Genomic DNA, 27471 nt, shown 5'->3' with positions numbered 1-27471 from the left:
GAAGATGCCTACGCGCCTGCGCGCCGCTGGCAGCTGAGCCGATCCTGCGGGGCGGTGCGGGCTCTGGCTGACCCGCCCGCGGCCGCGTCTCCTCTCGGCTTCACCACCAGCCGGGGCTCGGGCCCGGGCCCGGGCCCCCGGGACATGACCTCCCGGAGTGCGCAGGGCGACAGCCCCACCTCCAGTCTCCCGGACACCGGCGCGGAGACGGCAGGTATGGGATCCGGCCGGGGCGTCGAGGAGTGGCCTGCGAGGGCGGCCTGAGCGACAGGGGCCACCCTGGGCTGGGGACAGCTGTCGGGGGAGCGGGCCCCGGCGCTAGGGGCTCCCGACTGGCCGCGTGGGGTGCGCCCAGGGCCGCGGGCGGGGGTCAGGAGGGCGGGAGACGAGCAGGCTGAAGAGAACCAGAGCCTAGAAGCGGGGGATCCGCGGACGCTGATGAGACCAGAGAAACCGTGGTGGCAGAACCACGTCCCCAGTGGGAAGGTAGGGGAGGCGACGCTGCGCCCTTCCTCGTCGCGTCTGAAAGGGAGAATTTGGTCTCTGAGAACTGACGCCAAGCTTCACCTCCGTCCCGAGACTGTCCGGCCACGTCCGCAGACTCCTGGTGCCGCCTCCCGAGTTGTAAGGCAGGTTCCCAAACTTCATTCATCTGTCGCCGGCTTGATTTGCGTGATGTGCGTGACCCCCTACTTATTTTATTAGTTACCATAAAACCCAGCCCTTTAAAAGCGTACGGTTCAATGGTTCTTAGTACTTTCACAGGGCTGTGCAATCATCAGCCCTGTCTAGTTTCAGAACAGTAATATTCCAAGAAGAAAGCCCGTCTCTCCGCACTCCCCAGTCTCCACAGCTCCTGGCAGACACCAATCCACTTCATGTCTCAACCCTCTTCCCCCTATTGTAATGTTATTTAATTGTGTAAAAAGCGATGTTGTATTTTTATACCGTTTAATGATTGTTTCATACAATTATTTCTACGAAATCATGGTTTTGTTGTGTGCTGTGTTCACAGATGTTTCACGTATAAGACATGACAGTTAAAATTATTAATGTTTACCCTGTACCAAGTAAAGCAATCTCCGTTCCCCCTGAGAAGACTGAAGCAGCTCTCCCACTCTTCCATCCTCTAGTCGGTGGTATCCATAGCGTTGCAGCACCTGTCGTCCTATTCAGCCCACATTTGTTGATGCCGCACCTGATCTCCGGATCTGTTTCTCTGGGCTCATTTTCTGTTATCCCCCCCCCCCTTCCCCTGTTCTAGTCCTGGGTGGAAGTGGAGCTCACTCATCACACTACTTCTCCTGGCCCTTTGGCTTTGTGGCCCTTTGTTGGTGACCTCTTTCTTCACGGCCTCCTAAGAGTCAGTGCCCCAGTGGTGCGAGTCTTGTGACCTGGGGTGGCACAGCTGTGCCGACTTGACGTCCTGGTTTCCTTGATTGTACTTCTCTGGATGAATAGGAGGAACTTAGAAATCAGAGTATTTTTGGAGAATTTACAGTTACTAACACTAGAAGCTCTCCTGTGTAGAGCTCGCGATCGGATTGGTTTACTCTCTAGAATATTTTTCTGCATTGTTAGGGTAAAGCTGTCGTTCTTAATACGTGCTTGTGGGTATGTTTCAAGTAACGAATCCGTACTAACTCTGGTACAGTTAGTTGAAACTAAATAGGACCTTCAAAAACAGAAGCTACTTTGTCTTACTTTGTTTTTAATGGGGACCTTACTCAGAAAAAGGTAAGGCTGTACTCTCCTACTGTCTTTCTCTGGTACAGATATTAAGTTCAAGCATAAAAAATTTTTTTTTAATCTTTACTCGAGGATATGTTTATTGATGTTAGAGAGAGAGAAAGGGAGGCAGAGAGAGAATCATCGTTGTGAGAGAGGAACATTGGTTGATTGCCTCTCCTATGTGCTCCGACCGGGGGTCGAACCTGCAACCTAGGCATGTGCCCTGACCGGAAATTGAACCCGTGATCTTTTGGTGTATGGAACCACACTCCAACCAACTGAGCCACCTGGCCAGGGCTCAAGCCTAAAACTTTAAGTTAATTTTAAAAATCAACATCTGGAGTTCAAGGGGTGGGATAGGGTGGTGTCTGAGGGGCTATCCCCGTCCCCCCCACCTCTCTCTCTGACGGCCTCTCTCATTGTTTAGATTAAGGCTAGCACTGCTTAGTTTGAGTTTGACTTGTATTTAAAGACTGCAAAGCTTTCTTGATATGAAGCTTAACCCAAATAATAAGTATGGAGTTTTATACTCTCACATAAGGGTCCATTACAATGTACTCATATATAGGTCTTTTACCTACTCCAAGTCCTTAATATGTATTTTGCTGATATGGAAAAACTTTTAGAGGAAGCATAGCTAGTGTTCATCTTTAGTCGTTATCATATATACAAACACACATACACATATACATATATATGTATATGTGTGTGTGTGTGTGTGTGTGTATATTTACCCAAACCAGGTGCTTTTGGAAATACATGTTTCTCTGAGGAGGCAGAGAAATAACACCTTTCTCTGAAGAGGCAGAAATCTCTACCTGGGCTCTGTAGCCAGAGTTGGGGAGGGTTTGAGTCAGCAGGCTCAGTCATCTTTATCTGAACTGTTAAGGACTACCGCTTCAGTGTCCCTTATTAAGATGATTGTTTTCATGGAGAGCAGGCCAAGTAGTGCCTGTGTCCTTTTTTTCCTGTGTTGAATGAATTGCTTTTCAGGCATCAGGGGTTTATTTATAGCAGTGTCTTACCTTTTGCAGCCGGCTGTAGGATCACCATTTTGCCGTGATTATGATAGCCAAGACCTCTCGCTGCAAATAATTTGGAAGGAATCACCTTTGGGATATGTGATCCATCTCTTTTATAAGTGGGGCAAAAAGAAACTGGAGAAGAAATGTCTAGGGAGGCTGAGATTGTGGGCGTGCTACCTCCCGATGAAATGTGGGCTTTTCTTCCAAGCCCAGATACAACGTTCTCAAGCCCGCAAGTGCGTGTCCCACCCCAAATCCATCTATATAATTTATCTTAAAGTAGGTAGTAAGCATTAATTTTAGTACTTTTCTGAGTATCCCACAAATGGCTCTATGATTTTTCTCCGAGATGAAGAAGAGATGCGTAAATTAGTTTCAGTTGAGATTTTACTAACATTTTCGTCTTCACTGTGTAACTAGCAGTGTAATTTCTACAGAGTCATTTACCACTCTAATTTCTATGTCTCTAGCTCACTTGAGTTTCCTGTTTTCTCCTCCCTTTTTATGTCACAGGGAGAGCTTATATATTAGGTGTAATAAATATTTCTGTATGGGGGGGTGGCACACTTAAGAGCGCCTTCCTCCTCGGCCATTAACACTTAATCGAAAGTGGGATTGATGAAGGGGATATTGGGGCCCGAACAGACAGCAGCTGAAGTTCACATTCCAGCAGCATCCTACTCTGGGAAGTACCAGAAGCTTTAGATGAAGACCAAAGAGTCTACCAATCTGTGGTCGTGTGCCACACAGCGTTTGGGTCAGTGCTGGACCGCGTATATGAAGGCGGTGTACGAGGTCTAGGTGCGGTGGGCCGTAGCACCCGGGTTTGTGTAAGTGCGCTCGCTGATGCTCGCCCCACAGCGAAACCGCGCTACAGCACCTTCTCAGGACACCGCCCGCTGTCAGGCAGTGCAGCACCCTGTTCGGGGTTGCACCGAGAGGGCAGGGTGGGAAGGTGATGTCGTTTATCATAGGCCGGTGTTTCCAAGGGAACGGTAGCCAAGCTCATTTTTTTATTCTACTGTATTCCCCACAGGGCACCGAAAACCAGAAGATAGTAGTCAATTTTGAAATGCAGGATTAAAAATAGAGTTAGAACAGAGTGTTAAGAGAACTGAGCACTGGAGCTGTGGTTTGGGTTCAGAATTAGTAAAAACTCCGACAGATTATTTACCAAAACCTAACGGAAGTCCAGCTGATGGCAAGCAGTGTTATTTTCTCCAAGATACAAGCCGCGGCTCTCCTTTCCCCCAGATTGCTAAATGGCTTCCTTGGAAAGAGGGGCAGGGCGGATATATGTCTAAAGAAACGGAGGAACGTTTTCCACACTCTCAGGTGGATTAACAGGGTTTCTGAGCACCAGCTTACCTCAAGCAGTACTCAGTTACCATGTAAGTGTTCTTCATTTGTGATATGTAGAGAATGCAAGGAAACTCGGAGAAAAAACATCCCAGGCTATCTGGTACTTTATATTCGTTATTGGAAATTAATTCAATTCCTGCTCCTATTTTGTCTCAGTCTGTTATATAAAGTCTCCTCTGCATCCCGTGTGTCTGCGATCGCTCTTTGAAAACACACAGCCTTCTCTTCCACAGCAGGGCCCCGTGACCCAAAGTAACATCCCTCCCCGTCTTTCCTTGACTGTAGAGCGAAGCCCAGACTCTTCCCTAAGCTACATTCACTGCAGTCCTTCAACTCTGTCCCCTCTCCTCTCCCTTCACCTAACACTTCAGCTTCACAGAATTATCTCTGCGTTTTGGGGGCATGGTGTTTTTCTCCTGTGACAAGGTCTTTGGCACACTCTTTCATCTCCCTGGAATGCTCTCTCTTCAACCGCTCTTCCACGTGCAGTTTCCTTTAGGAAGGTACCAGAGTGTATTCTTGGTGAAGCCTTTCCTGGTTGCGTGAGAAGCAGTCATTCTTTCGTCTGCAGTTTCATACTTCTTCAGGATTCTCTTACATATCATGTGTAATAATTGTTTGTGTCCATCCCTGCTGTGAGCCTCTCAAAGGCTGGGAGGGAGTCACATTAATTTTTTTTTTTCTTTTTAAGAAAGAGAGAAAGGGAGGGAGAAAGAGAGGGAAGGAAACATCAGTTGGTTGCCTCTTGTAGGTGCCCCTGTCAGGACTCAACCTGCCACCCAGGCATGTGCCCTGACCAGGAGTTGAACCTGTGACCTTTCACTTTGCGGAATGACACCCAACCAACTGAGCCACACTAGTCAGGGCTCAAATTAATCCTTTTCCCCTTGTACAGTGCTTACTACGAGTAGATGTTCATTAAGTGATGGATTGATAAATCAACAGGTAGACTAATGGACAAGTGGATAGATGGACGGAGAGATGGGTGGACAGACAGATGGATACACTGAAGCCAAGAGCTTGACGCACCTTGTAAACAAACGTTTAACTAGTTAGGTGTCGCACTGACAGTGGAAATTGGGCCTTAATTTTTATGATTTCTAGATAGAGTAACCATGTAATTTCGCATCCAAGCTGGGACATTTCTGAAAGTACAGCTTGCAGGAGGGGTTTGCAATGAACAGTTATGCCAGGACTACAGGCGTGAACCAGGAGCCTCACACAAACCGAAAGAGATGGTCGCTGTCCTAGGTTACCGAGGAAAAAACAGTGTAGCCGGGAAAACGGGTTTACTTAGGTTAAAAGTCACCCACATGATTTTCCTGTCTGCACCTCCAATTGCATGTGACTCCAAACCAGCTGACCGACATGTCACAGCTCTCATAGGCAGGTAACCAGGACCATTAGTGCCACTTTCATTTGTGTTAATAACAGGCCGTTCTGTTATGGAAACAGTTTGTGTACTGTTGCCTCAGAATGGGAAATTACTGAGGGAAGCTGCTTAGTGTCCTAAGGAGACTAGGACACTAGGTTTAGTGTCCTAAACTTAATTCACCTTTCGATGTTCGGCTTCTCTAAAGCCTACCTTCTAATGTCGTCATCCACCATACGTGCCTCCAGTGCCTCACACCCAGTATGTGCTACACGTGTTTTTAACGGGCCTGGCTGCTGTTCAGTGGAAGGGCCGGTGTGTCCTGGCTGCCAGTGCTGCTTCTGCGCTCTCTCTTCCCAGCCTCTTGAAAGCCTCCTTTCCCTTTTCCAGCTTCCCAGGCCGGCCTGACCCCCAGCACTCCCTGAGCTCCCGGCGTCTGCACAGTCCTGCTTCTGGCAGTTGCAGTGCGCTCCCTTGTGACGTCTCTTTTATGGTGCCTCGTTTAACTTTTCTTGTGTTTGCCGTTCCTCATGTTAGATATTCTGCATGAAAACTCTAAGGACCCGTTACTCCCTTCTTTGAAATAGAAAAATTACAATAGGATAAACATCAACCACAAATTCTCGACTGATTTCCTCAAACGTGTTTTAAACACAGTAAAGAGCCTGTGTATAAATAAGAAAGGGTCACAAAAGGGTGTAAGATGCTTAACACAGCGCTTCCTGGTCACACTGACCAGCAGGGGCTTTCGCTCTGTGTGCGACGTCGCGTGCCTCTCGCTTCGCTGCCCAACTCGGGACCGAGCGCACCCTTTTGCGTTCTGACTTGGAAAGTTTCTATGGCTGATGTTTTTACCAGCAACTGGAAACTCTTGTGGTTTTGTTTAAAAATGTGGTATTGAATTTTGGTGGCGTACATTATACATTTTTCCTCTCTAAACCACAAGAAAAAATGTGAGAGAGATAATACATGCTCTAAAGCTTGATACTAAGAAAGAAGAGGCGTTCATTTAGGAAAACATCAACAGTAACTGTTAGATATGCCTACATTTACCGGGCATTTGTTATCATTACAGTTCCGTGCTGGTTACTTACGTGATGTCTTTCCTTCCTGCTTTGCACATTATGTGCTAGTTAAACATCTGTAGGTTGGCTTCAAATATACCCACCTGTACCTCAGACCAAGTTAGGAGATGAGCCCTGGAAAAAATGCACACATGCTGGATATGCACCTGATGCACCCCCACCCCCGCTGTTTGTCTCTGCAGGCTTTAACGGGAAGAGGAAAAAGAAAGTGGCGGAGATATACCAGGCTCTGAACAGCGATCCCACCGACGTGGCTGCCCTTAGACGCATGGCCATTAGCGAAGGAGGGCTCCTGACCGATGAGATCAGACGGAAAGTGTGGCCCAAGCTCCTCAATGTCAGTGCCAGCGACCCGCCTCCTATCTCAAGTAAGGGGGCTGCTGTGAGGGGAGCTTATTTAGGAGGCGAGGGAAAAACAAGTCCAGGACCTTTGATGTTTATGCTCATGTCAGACTGAGAGCAGATGAGTAAATCTAAAGCACTGGAGAATACGACTGGGTCGCCTCTGAATGTTAGGCCAAACTACTAAGTAGAAGTTCATTCGAAAGCGTAGTGAGCTTTTTCAGGTAGTTATGTAGGGCGCTGTCACTGGCTAGCGAGGGGGGTTTATTAAAAATGCACGTTGCACTCTGTATTCACTTAGAGGAACCTGCGTTTTAACAAGCTCTCCACCTGATTCTGATGTAGATGGACTCCATTTTGAGAAACATTAGGCCGTGGGGGGAAATAATATCGTTTAAAAAAATAAAAGAATTTTTATTGGGAAATACTGTGATTGGTCTGAATTCTAAAATTCTATAATCTGTGAAAAGCTGCTGCTTAACTAATCCATCCGCAAGGGCCATGTGGTGAAAGGGGTTCCCTGGGAAGCGGCGCAGGACAGGGTGCAAGTTCTGCAGGGTGCTCTGTCCCCCATCCCCTCCACAGACAGACGCTGCTGCCTTTCCGCCGCGTGCGGCAGAAGTCCAGCTGCCAGGGAGGCTTTCACTTGGTTGGTAGATGCTGGCTGTGTCCCTGCTGCGTGCCAGATGCTGGAGGTGACTAAAGCAGCCTCCGCCAGGGAGAGGTCACAGTGTCGGAGGGCAGCTGAGTAGGTGTTGAGTTACCACTTGTTACTGTCTTTGAACCTGGCTGCCTCAGAGCAGTCAGCTTTCTGTTGGAAGGAGAGGGCATTGCCATGTTTACGCTCTGAATCCTGAGATGATGTGCTCTTCTACCATCCCCCCATCCCCCCAGGTCTTTGGAAGCTGCAGTCTGGGTGGGGATGTTTTGCACAGTCTCCTCTGGTAGCTTTCGATGTTGGTTTGTGAAGGAAATGTACACTTGTTATATAGCACTCAGCTTGGGTTGAGGGAAATATTATACTTGTTTTGTATACATATATTTATATATGTAATATAATAGCTAGAGACTGCCCCCTTCCTTTCACACTGTATTGGGCTCATCACCTGAACACAAGTACTGTCTCCTATTTGCACTCTAGTTTTAGAATTTCTGGGTCAAGAGAGGTTAGGCCCTGGCTGGTGTAGCTCATGGATTGAGCGCCAGCCTGGGAACCGAAAGGTCACTGGTTTGATTCCCAGTCAGGGCACATGCCTGGGTTGTGGGCCAGGTGCCTGGTTGGGGGCATGTGTATCTCTCACACATTTATGTGTCTCTCCCTCTCTTTCTCCCTCCCTTCCCCTCTCTCTAAAAGTAAATAAATCAACATTTTTTAAAAAAGAGAAGTTAGCTTTTCTTTATGTGAGTTTATCTCAATACTCCTTTCGGAACAGCTCATTGCTCCCTAGACTTTGCAGATGTTAGAGTGTTTTCAGTGGTCTGTGGCTTCCACGCTTATGATCTTATTTGACCCTTACAGAGACCTGAGAGGTCTGTCGTGGAAGGGAATGTTGCCATTGTACAGATGTGGGCCCGGTATTCCGAGCAGTTACTCAGTGATACCACGGGAGGCCCCCGGCCTCTTTGATCCTTACAGTAACCTGAGAGGTATATTATGGAAGGGAATAGTGCCGGTTTTTTTCAATCCTCACCCAAGGCCAAACTCATTAATTTTAGAGGGGAAGGAGAGAGAGAGAGGGAGAGAAACATCGATCGGTTACCTTTCACACCCCCCCACCGGTGATCGCACCCACAACCCAGGCATGTGCCCTGACTGGGCATCGAGACCCTTTGGTTTGCAGATGATACTCCAGGCAGCTGAGCCACACTGGCCTGTGGGGAAATACTGCCATTTCACAGACGTGGACTTGGAAATTCAGAACAGATACCCAGTGATGCCACAGGAGGCCCCTGGCCTCTTGACTTCTCTGCTGCTGTGTCCACCTGCCTCTGGGACCTTCCTGGACGTTGTGGCCCCTCCTCTTCTGGTTGGCAGGACTTGCAGCGAACGTGTTTGGAACTAAACTCAGGATTCCTCTCCAAATGTTGTATTTCAAGTCGTATTCTCTTTAGGAAAACGCAGGAGTACGTCCTCCTTGGCTTTGGGATAGAACCAGAATGTTTTACTCCTGATCTGGCTTCCCCGACATTCCTACAGTGACATGTTCCTTCTCCTCCAATAGGGAAAAACCTGCGACAGATGAGCAAGGACTACCAGCAAGTGCTCCTGGACGTCCAGCGGTCGTTACGGCGCTTTCCTCCTGGTGAGAGGCTCCCTCTGTCTGGTTACACGGAGGCTTCCGTCCCAGTTGCACTCGCCTTCGCGTGTTGGCGCCAGTCCCGGAGTTTCCATCCCAGCACACAGTGGAACCCAGCATGCGCTCCCGGTCCGCCGAGTCATTCTCTCAGTCACTCCGTCACACTCAGAGCCCCACTGGGAGCCTGAGCCAAAAGTGATTTCTCTTGGCCTTGAGGTGGTGAATGGAAGCAGAGGTTTGTTCCCCTGCTTTCAGAGCCACGGAAGAGAACAGGAATTCCTAGAGCCATCCGTCTGGCTTTAAAGAGCAGATGGGTTAGAAAGCAGACACTAACAAGACCCTCTAAACCAGCGATGTGATTGTCACCTGGTGTGCTGCAAGAATTTTTAAGGGGCTGGGGGAGGGGCAGAGGGGACAGAGCGTCCCCGGTGGGGGCTCAGTGCAGTCCCTGAGATGCTGGTGTGGGCAGCCAGTGAGGCCTGGGAGGGGGTTGTGCAGGGAAGTCAGGGGTGGCGCGCGAAGCAGGAACCATGGGGTGGCAGAGCAGCCTACGCAAGGCTGCAGTGGCGGTGTTTGCCGAGGATGCCTACCCCTTGAGTTACGTCCCCGCCGCGAGGTGCGAGAAGGACAAACGCCGCACTGAGCTCACGCGGGACACCTCAGGTTCCTCTTAACTATGACAGTGCTGGCTCTGGCCTATCCTGACTCAGACACTGTGCTCATCAGCTTTGACATTAGCCGACCAGAAACACGGGAGTGTCCTCTAGAAGTGGCAAGGAGAGGCTCAGGAGTTTTACCCCAGGGCCAAGGTTCTGCTGCTTGACTGTGAACTGGGCATGCAGGCCGACCTGGCCACACAGGGAGCTGTTCAAGCAGCGGCTCATCCCTGTTACACATGAGCAGGGCGCTGCTGGCCAGGCAGGTGGGGGCCATGTCTTGTGTGGAGCGATCTTCCCGGTCCTGTGAGCGCGGTGTTGGGGACGTCTTCCATGTGGCCACAGTGGCCTCCCGGGTTCGTGGCCGTGGGTGTGGGCTGTACGGACTCACACTGGGGACTGCAGTGATCCCCTCAGCTGGCAGGACAGCCAGACCAGAGAGGCGGGACGCAGGCGAGACACACAGGGACGGAGTGAAGAGTTGCAGGCTCATGTGCAGAGCCAGGGAAAGGCAGAGTGTCAGGAGGGGTGGTGGGGGGCACAGCTGTTTTCCTGCCTGCACCCTGGCCTCCTGGCCTCCTGGCCTCCTGACCTCCTGACTCTGGCTGGGACTTCAGGGCAGGTTGAGGGAGCAGTTCTCCTAGGCAGGGGACCCGGAGGAGGAGGGTGCCACCATTCTCCACATCTACCGTATTTTTCGGATTGTAAGACACACTGGACCATAAGATGCTCCTAGGTTTTAGAGGAGGAAAATAGGAAAAAAATTCTGAAGCAAAAAAATGTGGTCCTGCTCCTGCCTCCTGTGACCCTGCTCCACCGCTGCCCCCCACCCCCAGCCCAGCAGTCGAGGTAAGCTACATTTGGACTATAAGACACACCCCCATTTCCTCCCAAATGTGGGGGGAGTGCGTCTTATAGTCTGAAAAATACAGTACATCCCCTTCCTCTTCACAGGAAGTTGAGGGAGCTGGTAGGGCAGATATCTGGGCCAGGAGCTAGGGTGGGGGCAAAGGAGGTGGGGAAGCTGGTATCAAGCAATGACCTTGGTTGAGTCTCAGTATAGGAAGAGTGCTTTCCTCAAGCCTCCCCCCCCCCCCCACTACCGCTGCCCAAGTCCCCATATCCTGGTCCTGGCGTCCTTCCCTAAGGAAAGTGTCCGTTCCATGACCTCTTTTGCCCTTCTCTCACTTCTACAGCTGTTCTCACTCATCCTCACCTCCAGACAACATGCACTAAATTAAAAAGCAAGTTGAGCCCTGGCTGGTGTGGTTCAGTGGATTAAGTGCCGGCCTGCGAACCAAAGGGTCGCTGGTTCGATTCCCAATCAGGGTACATGCCTGGGTTGTGGTGTGAGAGGCAACCACACATTGATGATTCTCTCCCTCTCTTTCTCGTCCCTTCTCTCTGAAAATTAATTAATTGATTAATTAAAAATAAAAAGCAACTTGAGAAGCAATTCCCTCCATATATCCACCAGTCCTAGCTCCTCCCTCTCTCCCTAGCAGTCCCCAAATGAAGCCCTTGTCCATGGGGAATAGAAAAATTTTAAACACGCAATACCTAACTATTTAGTCAAGGGCACTGACCTCTTTTCCTTTAGATTGTCAAATTGAAAAAATGAAAACAGCCAACACAACAATAGCCATCTGGTGTGGATGAGTCAAAAGTATACCTATTTTTTGTCAGATCAGCAAAAAATCTAAAATATTTCTTGGTGTGTCACAGAATTTTAGCAATCACTTTGTGTGTGCCATGAGATGAAAAAGGTTGAAAATCGCTGCTGTAAACCCTTTGCTTCACTGTTCCGAACCCATGATTTGGCTTGGATTTTTTTAAAAAATATTTTATTTATTTACTTTTAGACAGAGGGGAAGGGAAGGAGAAAGAGAGGGAAAGAAACATCAGCATGTGGTTGCCTCCAGCGCACCCCCTCCTGGGGACCTGGCGCGCAACCCAGGCATGTGCCCTGACTGGAAATCGAACCAGCGACCCTTTGGTTCGCAGGCCGGCACTCCATCCACTGAGCTGCACCATCCAGGGTGGATTTTGTCTTTTAAAGAGCCTTTATTCCTGCTTATATCTTTGTCACCTGGAGAGGTTTAGTGGTTTTTGTATAGCCACTGGCCTGCCATCTGGGTTTTTAATTTTATTTTTATTTATTTATTTATTTTTATTGAGGTATAATTGACATACAACATTATATTAGTTTCAGGTGTACAACATAATGATTCAATATTTGTATATATCCAACTTGGTTTTAATGAAAACATACGCCCATGGCCCAATCCCCTTTTCCTATCCTGCTGCTTTGATTTTTGTTTGTTTTTTTTAATAACTTTAATTTAGGCCCCTGTGTTGAAGATAAACTTTTTAAAAAGAAATGTACAGATTCCAGAAGTAGCTTTTTGAGGTGGCACATGGCTTAGTGTGGCCTTTGTCAGCCCCCACCGTGGCGTACCGAGGCCAGGGCCGAAAGGTGCAGAAGGAGATGGTGCAGCCCACCAACCTTGTCCTCAGATCCTTGCAAAATAGATCTCGGATTCAGGCGTGGCTTTCTGAGCAAGTGAATAGGCGGCTAGAGGGCTGCGTCACTGGTTTTGGTGAGTGCGTGAGCCTCGTCTTAGATGAGGCAGAAGAGATTCAGTCTAAAATAGTCAACGAAACAACCAGGTCAGAACGTCCTAAAAGCAGATAATAGTGCTCTGCTCCCGAGTGTCTCCCACTAGAAATGCCTGGTGCAGTGAGAAATTGTTGAGAAGCAACACGGTGTGTTTTTTAGGTGTTCTTTGTTGGGAGTATAGTTCTTTTTTTTTTTTTTTTTTTTAATATATTTATTGATTATGCTATTACAGTTGTCCCATTTCCCCCCCCACTCCACTCCATCCTGCCCAACCCCCTCCCTCCCACATTCCCCCCCCCATAGTTCATGTCCATGGGTCATACTTATAAGTTCTTTGGCTTCTACATTTCCTACACTATTTTTACCCTCCCCCTGTCTATTTTCCACCTATCATCTATGCTACTTATTCTCTGTACCTTTACCCCCCTCTCCCCCTCCCACTCCCTTATTGACAACCCTCATGTTCTAGTTGTTTGCCTAGTTTGCTCTCGTTTTTGTTTTATGTGTGGTCGTTAATAACTGTGAGTTTGCTGTCATTTTTACTGTTCCTATTTTTGATCTTTTTCTTAGGTAACTCCCTTTAACATTTCATATAATAAGGGCTTGGTGATGATGAGCCTCTTCAACAAAATTGAAAACTTATTTGAACAAATAATGGAGAACTTCCCCGATCTGGCAAAGGAAATAGACTTCCGGGAAGTCCGGGAGTATAGTTCTTAAACATGTATTTGTATGGTGTTGATTACCCTTATGTTATCACCAGGTGACAAGAAATGCCATGGGATTGTTTTATTAACAACGAAAGAAGAAATCTATAGTGATGTTCATTTTTTGCTGTTATTTTTTTTAATGTCTTTTTCAATTATAGTCGATACTCAATATTATATTAGTTTCAGGTGTACAGCATAGGCGTTAGACATTTATATAGGAAGTGATTTCTCGAAGAGTCTAGTGCCACCTGGCAACATACGTAGTTACTACAGTGTTGCTGGCTGTATTGTTTCCCACACTGTGCTTTACCTCCCTGTGACTGTTTGGTAACTACCGCTTTGTACTTCCTAATCCCTTCACCTTTTCACTCAGCCCCCGAATGCCGTATTTTTCGGACTATAAGACGCACTCCCTCCCCCAAATTTGGGGGTGGGGGTGGGGGTGTGTCTTACAGTCCGAATGTAGCTTACCTGGCTCCCTGGGGGTTGGGGGCAGTGGTGGAGTGGGGTTTTTTTTCCTATTTTCCTCCTCTAAAACCTAGGTAGGATTTATGGTCCAGTGCATTTTATAGTCTGAAAAATACGGTACTCTTCTATCTGGCAACCATCAGCTCGTTCTCGTATCTAGGAGTTTGCTTCTGTTTCGATTGTTCATTTATTTTGTTTTTTGAATTCCACATGTAAGTGAAATCATATAGTATTTGTCTTTCTGTATTTGACTTATTTTACTAAATATATCACCCTCTACAGCATAATCCATGTTGTTGCAAATGGTAGGGTTTCATTGTTTTTATGGCCAAGGAATACTCGGCTGTACATATGTGTCCGACACGTTCTTTCCCCAGCCGTCTGCTGATGGGCAGTTCGGTTGCTTCCGTGCCTTGGCTGTTGTGTATGAAATGTCCTTTGTTGTCTCTTGTTGCAGCGTTTTTCTGAAGTCTGTTTTGTCTGAAATAAGCATTGCTACTCCAGTTTTCTGTCCTTTCCATTTGCATGGAATATCTCCTTCCATCCCTTTTCTTTCAGTCTCTGTATCTTTATATCTCAAGTGGGTTTTGTTGGGTTTTGTTTGCTCCGTTCAGCCACCCTGTGTCACTTTTTTTAATCCTCATCTGAAGACATGCTTATTGATTTTAGAAAAAAGGGAGGGGAGAGAGAAACATCACTATAAGAGAGAAACATCAATGGGTTGCCTCTCTTACGAGTCCTGACTGGGAACCGAACCCAAACCTGGGCATGTGCCCTGACCTGGAACCGAACCCTTGACTTTTCGGTTTATACTTCAACCACCTGAGCCACACCGGCCAGGGCCCTCTGTCTTTTGATTGGAACATTAATCCACCAAAAGACACAGGTGTATACTTATTAATAAATGATAGGTATGTAGTTATTGCCATTTTATTATTCACATTTTTGGTCTTTTTTCTTCCTCTTCTTAAAGAAGTTCCTTTAACATCTCTTGTAATACTGGTTTGGTGGTGATGAACTCCTTTAGCTTTTTCTTGTCCGAGAAGCTCTTTATATCTCAATTCTGAATGATAGCCTTGTGGAGTAGAGTAACCTTGGTTGTAGCTTCTTGCTTTTCATCACTTTGAATATTTTGTGCCAGTCCCTTCTGGCTTGCGAAGTTCTGTTGAGAAATCAGCTGTCTTATGAGAGTGCCCATGTAGGTAACTAACTGCTTTTCTCTTGCCACTTTTCATATTCTTTCTTTGTCTTTGATCTTTGGCATTTTGATTATGATGTGTCTTGGTGTGGGCCTGTTTGGGTTCATTTTGTTTGGAACTCTCTGTGCTTCCTGGACTTGCATGTCTGTTTTCGTCACCAGGTCAGGGAAGTTTTTTGTCATTATTTCTTCTAAATAGGTTCTTGATCCCTTGCTCTTCTATTGTCTTTCTGGTATCTATGATGTGAATGTTGTTATGCCTGATGCTGTCCCAGAGTTCCCTTAAACTATCCTCATTAAAAAATTTTTTAAAAAATTTTTGCTGTTTTCCTTGTGTGTTTTCCTCTTGTCTTCCAAATCACTGATTTGATTCTCTGCTTCATCTAATCGGTGTTGATTCCGTCTAATGTAGTTCTCATTTCAGTTATTATATTCTTCATTTCTGACAGGTTCTTTCTTGTGGTTTTCATCTCTTTCTTGACGTTCTCACTGAGTTGATTTCCCTAAGCTCATTGAGCATCCTTATAACCAGTGTTTTGAACTGTGTATCTGGTCGGTTGTTTGTCTTTATTTTTTTTCTGGAGTTTTGTCCTATTCTTTAACTTAGGATGTTTCTTTGTTTCATTTTGGTGTTTTCATCCTGTCTTTTCTATTTTTTTAAAGGTTTTACTCATTTATTGTTGGAGAGGGAGAGATACATTGATGTTTGAGAGAAACATTGATTGGTGGCCTCTCGCATGCACCCGACCGACAACTGGGCCTGCAACCCAGGCACGTGCTCTGGCCGGGAGTTGAGCTGGTGACCTTTCACTTTGGAACGATGCCCAACCAGTTCAGCCATACCGGTCAGGGCTGTTTCCTCATTTAGGCTGCCTCTCTGTGTTTGCTTTTGTGTATTTGGTAAGATCTGCTACGTCTCCCAGTCTTGGAGAGTGGTCATATGTAGTAGGTGTTCTTTGGGGCCCAAGGTGGGAACTCCCTAGTCAGCTAAGCCAAGTGCTCCAGGGGTGTCCCTCGTGGGGGTTGTGTGTGCCCCTCTGTGGTCGTTGAGCCTTGGTTGCTGTTGGTACATCAGTAGGTGGGACAGAGCCCCAGGCTGACCGGTTGTGAGGACTGTCTGTGACCGAAGTAGACAAGTTGTGGTGCAGGGGCTGACCCCACAGAGCAGGATTCAGTTCAGTAGGGCTCTAGTGCCTGCCGAGTCCCCCGTTGGGTGTGCCATTTGTGCAGCTAATTGGGTGATGCTCTGATGCAGTCTGAAGCCGGCCACTGGCCTCTGGGTGTATTGGCTCTGGGGCCTCTAGGGTGGGGCTCTGATGCAGCCCCAGGTCAGCCACTGCCTGTGCCCAGCTTGGGGTCACCTGGTAGGAGCTACACAGTGATCTGCAGTTGCTAGCTGCCTGTGCTGGACTTGGAGGCCGCTGCCACTAGGGCTGGAAGCCACTTAGCAAGAGGTACAAGGCGCGCCGAGGCTAGTGGCTGCTTAAGTGGGGTTTGTGACCTTTGAGAAGTTGTAGGCAGGTCTGCAGTGTGGGCTGAGGCCAGCAGCCTGTGAGGAGAAGCTTCTGAAAGAGGTTCAGGCTGGGGCATAGGTGGGTGAGGCAGGGTCTCCCTATTTTGTTGTTGTGGAATAGACCACCTAGTACAGGTGCCTCCCTTTTTTTCCCCGTTTTCCCGCTGAATCCTTTACTCCTCTTATTTACATGATATCCGTCTATGATATTCTTTCTGTAGGCCGAACTTTCCGTGCGGTTTAATGTCGTTTTTGCTTTCATGGCCCTCTGAGCTTAGCTGACCGCTCTCTTACTCTGAAAATCCAAGCAGGGTTTAATGTTTCCTATTACTACTTTTTGGCCTTACCTACCCTTCTACTGGATTTACTTCATTTTCTTTTGTTATTTCACCTTTTAGAGTGTGCCCTTTTGAGAAGGAGGAGGGTAAACATGGGCAAGAGATGAACTTTGCTCTCACTTTCAACCTGTTGCTCAGTTTAATCTGAGCCCTTATGTTAGCTGCTTCTCTCGCAGGACCTGTTTGTAACTGAAAAGGCTGATGGTGCAGGGGAGCCGTGCCATGTGTCGTCCTTCTAAAGCGGTTCAGATGGCCAGCATCTGGCCCTGCCACACTGAGAGCAGGCAGTCCGAGGAGCCGCCCCGCCCACGGGCAGGCCCGCTGCCTGCTCAGAAAGAGCGCCCAGGACAGGCTCCTGGTCTCCACCCACGTCTTTGCACCGAGGGGATCAGTCGCCTGTGACACTGAGCTCGGTTTAGAGGGGAACATGCAGTTAATTTGTTTTTATTTTTATATGATTTCATACCTACAGAAAAGTTACAGAAATAGGACAGAATTCCCCACATACCTTTTACCCAGATTTTCTTATATGTTACTATCTTACTCTATTTGCTTTCTCTCCTCCATATACATGCACATAAATTTTTTTCTGAATTATTTGAGAACAAATTACAGACTATGCCCCTTTGTTCCTAAATATTTCAGAGTATATTTCCTAAAAAACAAGGCTCTCATAGAATCACAGTGCGCGTAGAAAATCAGTAACAACATTAAAGCACATCGCTAATCTATGCATTTTACTCAGATTCCACCACCTATCCCAGCAATGTCCTGTGTAGGGAGAGGAAGCACAAACTCATGCAGTTCCCATTCAGGCGTCACATCCCTAAGCTTCTTTACCTGGGGTAGTTCCTTTGTATTTCATGACAAGCGAATTATTTTATACAGTTTCCCCCAATTTGAATATGTTGGGTATTTCCTCAATATTAGACTTAGGTTTATACATTCTTGATGGGAGCAGCGCAGACGTGATGCTGAGTTCCTTTCAGTGCATCGCATCCGGAGGCGCACGCTGCCCATGGCCGCTGCTGCCCGTGGCCTGCTGCTGCTCGTGACCCCGCTGCTGCCCATGGCCCCGCTGCTATGGTGACTTGGCCGAGAAGCTGTCTGAGTTCTCCTGCTGTGAGGTTGCTAGTCACTGGCTCTCTTCTGTATGCCACATAATCCCTTTCTGTGTGTGGACCTTGGTGTGTGTCACTAAGATGCAAACTTTCTTTTATTAAATACTTACTCTGAGCCCTGACCAGTGTGGCTCAGTTGGTTGGACATCATCCCATAAAGCGAAAGATCACCGGTTCGAATCCTGGTCAGAGCACATGCCTGGGTTGTGGGTTCAGTTCCCAGTCAGGGCATGTATGAGAGGCAGCTGATCAGTGCTTCTCTCCTTCTCTTTCTCCCTCCCTCCCCTTCTCTCTAAAAATAAATAAATAAAATTTTAAAAACCCTTTCTCTGAAAACCTATTGCTGTTTTCCTAACCTCTGCGTTACTAGGCTGCTTGCCATGTTCAAGCGCATCCCTTTTCCCGCCCAGGCATGCCAGAAGAACAGAGAGAAGGGCTCCAGGAAGAACTGATCGACATCATCCTCCTCATCTTGGAGCGCAACCCCCAGCTGCATTACTACCAGGGCTACCATGACATCGTGGTCACGTTTCTGCTGGTTGTAGGAGAGAGGCTGGCAACGTCGCTGGTAGAAAAACTATCTACCCACCACCTCAGGTACCAGCGCAAAGGGACAGAAGAGGCAGGCATCACTCCCCAGGTGCCCCTGGGGGGAACTCCTCAGCCCATTTCCTAATCAGTGTCTTCAATGGTTTGAGCCCCACCCACCACCCCCACCCCGAACTGAGTGTTGGGGCTGACCAAGCTGACTGAACTGTCTCCCTCTAGGGATTTCATGGACCGGACAATGGACAACACCAAACACATACTAAACTATCTGATGCCCATCATTGACCAGGTGAACCCAGAGCTCCACGACTTCATGCAGAGGTACGTACGTGTGTGTGTGCGCGCACGCGCCTGCAGCCTTCTGTAGCCGTCATTTCTCCCTCGCACACCTAGCCCATCGTCATCTCATACGGGTCACTGCTCAGCTCTTCTGAGTCGCCCTTTTCAGTCACCAGCTCTCCGGGGGACTCAGATCTGTGCAGAGTCGTGGAGCACCTTTTGAGTGCTGTGCTCTTTTGGGGCTACAAGACATGTGACAACCATGCCCTTGAGGAGGTTACATCTAGTGGGGAGAGATGGACGAGGTAAGTGTGCCAACGTGGACTTTAAGGTTATGGCCACAGGATAAGTCCAGAGTCCTACAGATCTGGAGACAAGAAGGACGAGGCCCTTGGTGGGTGGTATTATTTACCAAGCACCAAGAAGAAATAATTTCTTTGCAAACCTCATATCACTTTTCTTCTTCTTATTTGAGTTAGAAATGTATCTTTGGCCAATGCCTGCCTTTTTAATTTTTTTGATAACAGCTATGTCTGCCCTGGCTGGTGTGGCTCAGTGGACTGAGTGCCAGCCTGCAAACCAAAAGGTCGCCAGTTCGATTCCCAGTCAGGGCACTTGGTGGGTTGCAGGCCAGGTCTCCGGCTGGTGGCGTGTGAGAGGCAACTGATTGATGTTTCTCTTGCACATCAATATTTCTCTCCCTCTCTTTCTCCCTCCCTTCCCTCCTCTCTAAAAAGTAAATAAATAAAATATTTTTTAAAAAATAGCTACATCTTAAGATGCTTCTCATCGCATGTTAACTAAAAAAGTAATAGAGTTGTGTTTTCAAGCCTGAGAATATGTGTCTGTGCCCCGTAAAAAGGTACAACTTTCTCAGAAGGAAACCGTGGTATCATTTTCTGTAAACAGATCCTTCAGTTTCCTGTAGTAGGTATTTGTGGCCATTAGGAAATCACTCAGTGAAATGAGGAGACCAGGGTCCTATTGTGGTGTTAATGGCACGACGGTAGGTCCATTTTAAGGATTCGTATTTTGTGAGGGAAAAATGCTGAATTCCTAGGTGGCTGAATTTTCCAGAAAGCCTGTCTCCCAGCTGTTTTCTTCTCACAGCACTGAGGATAAAGAAGGCCCAGAAGGGACGGGACGACTCAGCAGGGAACCTAACGTCTGGATTTCCTTGTTCCTAGTGCCGAGGTGGGGACCATCTTTGCCCTCAGCTGGCTCATCACCTGGTTTGGGCACGTGCTGTCTGACTTCCGGCATGTCGTGCGGTTATACGACTTCTTCCTGGCCTGCCACCCGCTGATGCCCATTTACTTCGCAGCTGTGGTAGGTACAGGCCAGGTGCCGGCAGCTTGATCTTTCTCCCTAAATGGAAACCTGGTGATTACAAGGAAAGGTGCAGAAGACTGCGTGTCCCAGGCTGCTGTGCCCAGGCGCCATTCTGTGCAGCGGTGATGGGGAATGTCATAGAAAGACAGGTTCTGTGGGAAAAGGGGTTTCGGAAATGCCTGTTATACAGAGATAAATAGATCTGTTTATTGCTTGATCCCTCTGAACCTTTAAAATGCTCACCCGCATTGTGAATTATGTTCCTGTTGACATCTCCTGGAGCAAGGACCAACTGCCAGCTTCAGGTTTAGGAAAAGGAGGCGTGTGGTGGTGTGATAGAAGATTGAGACGGCTTGGGGGTGTGAGGGTGCTCCGGTTATCAGAGAGCCCGAGTCATCAGGGGTGGGGGGCGAAGGTGTGGACTCACAGGTGCTCTTCATTGCTCTTCGAAGGGAGAAAGACCATTCTTTCTACTGTTTTGAACCATTTTTTTCTGTGCTGGAGCTCCAGGAATCTTCCAGTAATCTCTCTCCTCTTCCTCCTCCTAAAAGAGTCTCCTTCATTTAGTTGGTCAGTCTTTCACATCACTGGGTGGAAGTTCGCCTCAAGCAGGAAGGGTCAGCCCAGTAGGAAAAGCACTCAGATTTGTACGTTGTTACTTCCTAAGTGGATACAAGATTTTGCCAAACATTTGGGGTGAACCCTGTCTGTTACCAGTTTAAATTCACGTCAGAGGAGAATGAAATGCGTGTGGCCAAGGCCTTGTATGTTCTGGCCCCTGATGCAAGGCCCTGCTCTCCACAGATCGTGTTGTATCGAGAGCAGGAAGTCCTGGATTGCGACTGTGACATGCCCTCGGTCCACCACCTGTTGTCCCAGATCCCTCAGGACCTGCCCTATGAGACTCTGATCAGCAGAGCTGGAGACCTCTTTGTTCAGTTTCCCCCGTCTGAACTTGCGCGGGAGGCAGCCGCCCAGCAGCAAGCGGAGAAGTGAGTGAGGCCGGCCACTGGTTGAGTGGGGGGTGTTCGTTAGTGAGCAGGAGTGATGGGAGGCGGTGCTGTGGGGACAGGGCTGTGGGGATGTGCCCAGAGAGCAGAGTCACCGCTGTAGTTTTGATAGGTCTTTACGAAGGGCTTTCTGAGCAATGGACGGCCTCCCCTCAGCCTATTTAATCTACTTTTTCTTTCCTTCTGTTTCTTTCATGTTACTTCCTTCTTTTTGTCTCCTCCTCCTCTGCAGAACGGCAGCCTCTACCTTCAAAGACTTTGAGCTGGCATCCGCCCAGCAGAGGCCTGACATGGTGCTGCGGCAGCGCTTTCGGGGGCTTCTGCAGACTGAGGAGAGAACAAAAGACGTCCTGACCAAACCAAGGACCAACCGCTTTGTGAAACTGGCGGTGATGGGGCTGACGGTGGCACTCGGCGCGGCCGCTCTGGCTGTGGTGAAGAGTGCCCTGGAGTGGGCCCCTAAGTTTCAGCTGCAGCTGTTCCCCTAAATGCCAGGGAAGATGCTTCCCCTGACGTTACTCTAAGGTCTTGCCCTTCCATGGAAGGATGGGGAGGGATGGAATGTCCTTTATTAAAAGGGTTTCTGTCAAGGGTTTTCTATTCCTACCACCCTTCCCGGCCTGTCCATGGTTTGCCTTTGCCTCAGTGGCCAGTAACAGAGCCTGTCTGACACTGGGCACTTGCCTGGGCGTAGAGCTCTTCTCCCTCACAGTGGGCTTCTGAGTGGGCTGCCACCTCTTGTGTTGGAGGAAGTGGTTTGTTTTTTTTTTTAAGCTCCCAACTGCCTTTGGAACCTACTAGGCCCAGTCACTGGGGACCTTTTCGGCTGCCTGGTGGTGAGGTGGGCCACTGAATGCCCGCCTCAAAGCTCCTCCTGTTCTGTCTGCTTTGACTGGACAAGCAGGGAAGGAGCTACTGCCAAAGAAGTCGGACAGCGGCACGAGGGCGAGGGGCAGAGCAGGTCAGCCCAGGAACAAGATCCGCCCTTCTTAAGAGCAGCTCCATCAGCTGGTCAGAAATCAAAGGGACAGATGGGAACTAGGTTACCAGGTAAAGCCTACCACTTTTCAGCCTAGAAATCACAGGCACTTTCAGTCAAATGGGAAGGAATGTTGAATATTAGCGCCCAGATGTAGACTGGTTTTACCTGCCCTTTTTTTCCTGCCTATTTTATTCCATAAGCCACATGAAGTTGCTTATAGAAGACATTTTTTTAAAAAGATTTTATTTGTATATTTTTAGAGAAAGGGGAAGGGAAGAAGGAAGGGAGAGAAACATCAATGTGTGTAGCCTCTCGCATGCCCCCTACTGGGGACCTGTCCTGCAACCCAGGCATGTGCCCTGACTGGGAATCGAACCCGCAGCCCTTTGGTTTGCAGGCTGGTGCTCAAACCACTGAGCCACACAGGGCAGATAAAAGACACTTTGATTGCTATTTTTAGAATTATGTAACACTCTCACTTTAAAAATAATAGTTCATGGAAAAAACTGGTTCTCATCAGAAGGATGAGCTTCGAAGACCCTGCAGTTCCGTTTTGCTCAGCTAACATTTGACTGTAGCCAGAGTTGCTGTTGTAAACAGCCGCATACTCCGGAGTGCCCACGTGTCTGCCTCTGCCGTTTGCTTCCGGTCACCCGTCCGTTCCCAGATAGGCACCCACTCTCTACCTTGGCTTCGTTTTTTGGGTTTGATTTATCTTCTTGACTGCTGGTCTCTCCTTCCTGCTTGGAAATGTCAATGGAAATGTTCAGCGCCCGGAAAGGGACAAACCGCAGCCTGAAGAGTGTGGTAGGGCCTGCCACAGCCAGTACCTTACCAAGCCGCCTGGGGACCCTCCAGGCCTTAGGGAACAAGACGGGTCATTCAGTCCTTCTGGGACAGCTTTTCCTGTAAGTGAAGCCAGGTTTGTTTTAGATTCATTCTGGCTTGGGAAAAAAAAGTGCCTTTTGCTTCTTTAAAGAATTGGGGTTGGATAGCAGCCATGTACTTTCATTTTCCTGGTCTCTCTCTGGCACTGTTCCGTCTTGACAAGTGTTTCAATGTGAGCGTGCCAGAAGCACTCTGCCCACCATACCTAGACCCCCATGTCCTTCCCGCATGCCCTCCGTGTGCAGAGTGGAGGGCATTCAGCGTGCCAGGCAGCAGCAAGCCCAGGGAGGTTAGGACAGGCACCTATACTAAGTCCCACTCAGCACTTTACAACGAGACAAGCTCTTAGTGAAGGGTCGTTCTGTACAGCAGGGGTCCCACCTGGGGTGGGCGTGACGTGGATGGGTTCATCTAGGAAGTCGGAGATACGTCATGACAAAGGTAATTCTTTCAGGATCCAGAGCTGACGACGTGACAGGTATCCCCAGGCTGCTCCCTCAGCCAGTCTGTCCTCTGCTGCACACGCACAGCCCGTCGGCAGCCCTGCCGCAGCGCTGGAGCCCGTCTGTGAGCCCCGAAGGGGCTGGTGGGGGACAGGGAAGGAGGTGCACTCGACCAGGGTCCTGAGGCCACAGCTCTTTGGAGCCTGAGAAGCAGGTGGCATTTGCTTCTGTTACGACCTAAGAAGGAGCTAGTTCATCCGTTTTACAGCTTTGCTGACATCAGGATTCGCCCCGTCAATGAGAAGAAAACAATCTTTCTACCTTCAGGTGGTTTACTGTTCTGTAAAGAATGTGTAAATATTTTGTACAGAGCCCTATATGAAATACACAGCCACGTGTGGTTACTAATCTCCTCTCCTGTCATTCTCTCCACCCACCACTTGTTCGGAGTGGCACCTGATCACAGACACCTGGCCTGGGACTGTGTGTGTGGACTCCCGGGCAGCCTTGCCTTGCCCGGAGAGCTTGGGTAATACCTGTAGCCCTGCTTCTGTTTTACCTGCAGGAAGTATGACCTGACCTGCCCACCCCAGCTGCTGCCAGGTGTCACCGGTCACTCAAGCAGCACACGGGGTGCAGGACATGAGCCGGGGGTGATCTTCACTATTGCTCACACTCTATTCTGGGGCCCTGTGTTTCTGAGGGATGACATTGGGGTTTGGAACTGGACCAGAGCCTGGTGTGGCCACCGCTCTGCCTCCACGTGGAATTTCTGTCCACAAAGGAGCTCCTGAGAGCTTTTTCTTGCCAACCTTTTCCAACATCTTAACACTCCCAGCTGTTGGGTAGCTGGAGCCCAGAATAGTGCCAAGTGCCTGTTGCCTCCACCCCAAGGATGGGCAGGTCACAGGGGCAAGAATCCATGCCGTCTGGGATGTTTAATGTTTCCCTGGCCCAGAGGGGAGGGCGCCCAAGGCTGAGCTGGCATCACAGCTCCCTGACCTTGTCCCGCCACTGTAGGCCCGGTGCCTGCACTGCCTTGCGACCTGCCTCGTGGAGAATACGGGGCTGGCCAGGACAGCACCCTGCATGGGAGCTCTGCATCAGAGTTGCATTGAAGGAAGTTTTTTTTGAGTGGCAGATTCACTGGCAGTTTTATAGGAGTTGATGTTTGAGTAAGGGGAGGATTTTGAAAACTGGGACATTGAAGGAAAGTTCTATGTGGTATAAGAAATTTTTTGTCCCTGGTTCCCCTGAAACTCTTGGAGTTTCCCGATAGGAGTGTCTTGTTCATAATGATTCCCTTTTGATCCCACCTGAGTTCACGCTAATGGGGTGACACAATGGGGCCCTTAGGTAGCTTCGGAGTAGGGCTAGTCACCAGAAAGGCCAAGTAATTAGAAAAATTTTGGCCCAGTACTTCAAGGAGGTGAGGGGAGGCTGGAGACTGAGACTTTGAGAGCTTCTGGGTGGGTGCGCCCAGAGAGAGCTTGGGAGGCCTGCACCCTTTCCCCGTACCTTGCAAAATCGGAAATGTGTTTTCCTGAGTTCCGAGAGCCCTACTAGCAAATTACTGAATCTGAGGGGGAATTGCAGAAACCCCTGAATTGAAGTGGGCCAGATAGAAGCATGGGTAGCCAGGACACCCTATGCAGCCGGCATCAGAAGTGAGGCAGTCCTGTGGGACTGAGCCCTTTGACCTGTGGGATCTGATGCTAACTCCAGGCAGTGAGAATGGAATTGTTGGACTCCCAGCGTGTGGGATCTGATGCTAACACCAGGCAGTGTGAGAATGGAATTGTTGGACTCCCAGCTGGAGCTGGAGGATTAGAGAGGTGGCATCAGAGAACAGCGCACAATATGCAAGGCTGAGGGGAAAGTAGTGTAAAAATAACAGCTGAATAAAAAGTGGGTGTTTTGTGGGCCACAAAGCCCAGGAGGACCGGAGTTTGGGGTCTGTGCAGAGGTGGAGAGCGCAGGGTCAGCAGAAGGGAACTCAGGGTTCAGGTCGGGGACAGCTCTGGGCACTGTGTGGGGGTGGGACCCTGGGCGGTTTGGGAGGGGAGGACGGGCCACGACCCAAACTGGGGTTAGAGAGAACAATTACTGGTGGCATCATGGCAAGTGCGTTACTTCGTGGCCATCCGAGCTTCTGCAGGCGGCGTCTCTGAGACTGTCAGTAACGGGGAGAGAGATGGCCCCACCCCATCCGGTTTAGTGAAATGTTTGGGAAAGTGCTTTACAAACTGTGAGCTCATGCAAGTGTTTCGATTCCATTCTGTTGAGCATTTATTAATCAGCAAATGTCTTCAGCCAGCCCTACACTTCCGGCCCGTGCTCATTCAGGGATTAAGTGGTGACATAGGAATAGGCCAAAGGCTTTTGCCAAATCCAACCGAGAGAGGACGCGGCCCGAGGCTCGGCCTGACCTTACCTTCTTTCCCGGCCCTGCTGTCCCCCTTCGTTTTCTGCTCTGGCTCCTGCTGCCTTTTGCCTGTCTTCACAAGGGCCCTGCCCTGGCTAGCAGTCTTCTCCCCAGACTTACCTACGGTGGAATCTGCCCAGGAGCCTTGGTGAGCCAGCAAGGCTGTGGGGCTGCCACAGCTTCCTGCTTTTTCAGCAAGCGGCTGTCCTGCCAGCGCACCCTGGAGGACGACACTCGTCAGCCCTGGTGCAGGCCCTGGGGCCGCCCTCCACTTCCTGTTCACGCCAGCAGCAGCTGCTCTGAGCTGTGGGCCTCCGCTGGCCTTCCCTGCTCTGGGAGACAGATCATAGCCCTCATGTGCATCGGGGGCCTCCTGCTGCTGCAGGTAGGTGGTTTGAGTCCCAAGCCCTGCGGGGGTGGTTTCAAGTCTGCTCTGGCCTGTCGGTGATGGGTTCTCCAGCTCTGGGGCCCCAGCCTGGGGTGACCCTTTGGGTGAGGGCGGCACCTCCCCTGGACCCTGCGGTGGAGAGCACTTGGGAGCCTATCTTTTTTCTTTTTTTTTTGTAATTGATTTCAGAGAGAGGAAGAGCAGGGGGGAGAGAGAAACGTGATTTGTTGTGCTACTTATTTGTGCATCGGCTGATTCCTGTATGTGCCCTGACTGGGGATCAAACCCCCGACCTTGGCATACTGGGAAAACAACTAGCCAACTGAGCTACCCGGCCAGGGTAAACCTGCCTAACTTCGATCCTTCACCCACTGGTCCGCTGAGTGTGGCACCAGACCCCTGGGGCCGCCCTGTGCCCTCCATTTTGGCTGCAGCAAACTCCAACTCCCTGTACGAGTCAGCATGAATGAAGTGGGCCGAGTGAAAAGACACAGCCAATGAAGCCTCCTTCCTGTCTTGTCCTCACTTTGGAAACAACCATAGGTATCCCTGGCTGGTGTGGTTCAGTGGATTGAGCACCAGACTGCGAACCCAAGGGTCACTAGTTCAATTCCCAGTCAGGGCACATGCCTGGGCTGTGGGCCAGGTCCCTGGTGGGGCCTCACTTGAGAGGCAACCACACATTGATGTTTTTTTCCCTCTCTTTCTCCCTCCCTTCCCCTCTCTAGAAATAAAGTCTTTTTTAAAAAACAGCCATTGGTAGAAAGCACTTCCTTAATACCTGTTAATATTTATGAGAAAAAGAATGGTGCAAGGACATTGGAAAGGACCTCAGCACAAGGCACACTGAGGGTGAGAAAGACCACGGTCAACCAGAGCGGGGAGGGCGCCCTCCTGAAGGGAGCTACCGGACATGGCTCGGCTGTTCCTGCCACAGGGAAATGAGGGCCTAGGGTTACCAAGCTTCACTTTTTTCAAGAAAGGCTAGGCATGTAGATCTTAACATAGTTTCTCGTTTAAAATCCATGGGCACAAATTCACATTTCTAAAACAACATTGGGTGGGCTGGGTACAGCCCGTGGCTTACCAGTGTGAATCCTCTGAACCAAGAGAACAGTCTTTGCTTTTCTCTCGTGCCCAGGCCCCCGAAGGATGCCAAGATGGGCCGTGGCAGGACAGGCAGAGGGAGGAGCTGGTAAGAGAAAGCCGCCTGCCCTGACCTGGGCCCCATCTCACTCCTGCAATCCAGGTCTCAATGCTTCTGTGTCCTCCAAGTCAGTGGCTCTGCTGGACCCTGTCTCGCTCCCAGGTGGGAGGCTGCCCTTGAGCTCAGACAG

At 49.3% G+C, this 27471-nt stretch overlaps 1 protein-coding gene and 2 pseudogenes across 2 annotated transcripts; all 3 read left to right on the top strand.

Annotated features, from left to right (window-relative positions):
• Positions 1-26023, top strand: TBC1D20 (TBC1 domain family member 20). 2 transcript variants are annotated; one of them, XR_008427070.2, is made up of 9 exons: positions 1-214; positions 6758-6943; positions 9140-9220; positions 18249-18435; positions 18607-18708; positions 19854-19995; positions 20803-20990; positions 21241-22898; positions 23333-26023. XR_008427070.2 is itself a non-coding variant. In XM_053926249.2 (8 exons), the coding sequence occupies exons 1-8, from the start codon at positions 145-147 to the stop codon at positions 21494-21496; spliced, it is 1212 nt and encodes a 403-aa protein (XP_053782224.1). In that variant the 5' UTR covers positions 1-144; the 3' UTR covers positions 21497-26023. The 2 variants fall into 2 exon arrangements, 1 of the variants encoding a protein (XP_053782224.1); XM_053926249.2 differs by having other exon boundaries at positions 21241-26023.
• Positions 9232-10855, top strand: LOC123479618 (rho-related GTP-binding protein RhoN pseudogene; annotated as a pseudogene).
• On the top strand, positions 11232-12666 carry LOC128781173 (small nuclear ribonucleoprotein E-like; annotated as a pseudogene).
• Positions 26024-27471: the final 1448 nt, after the last annotated feature.

Source organism: Desmodus rotundus, chromosome 6 (assembly GCF_022682495.2).
Source record: "Desmodus rotundus isolate HL8 chromosome 6, HLdesRot8A.1, whole genome shotgun sequence".
Classification (NCBI taxonomy): Eukaryota; Metazoa; Chordata; class Mammalia; order Chiroptera; family Phyllostomidae; genus Desmodus; species Desmodus rotundus.
Note: the sequence above shows the minus strand (reverse complement) of the source record. Positions and strands in the feature narration are given on the sequence as shown.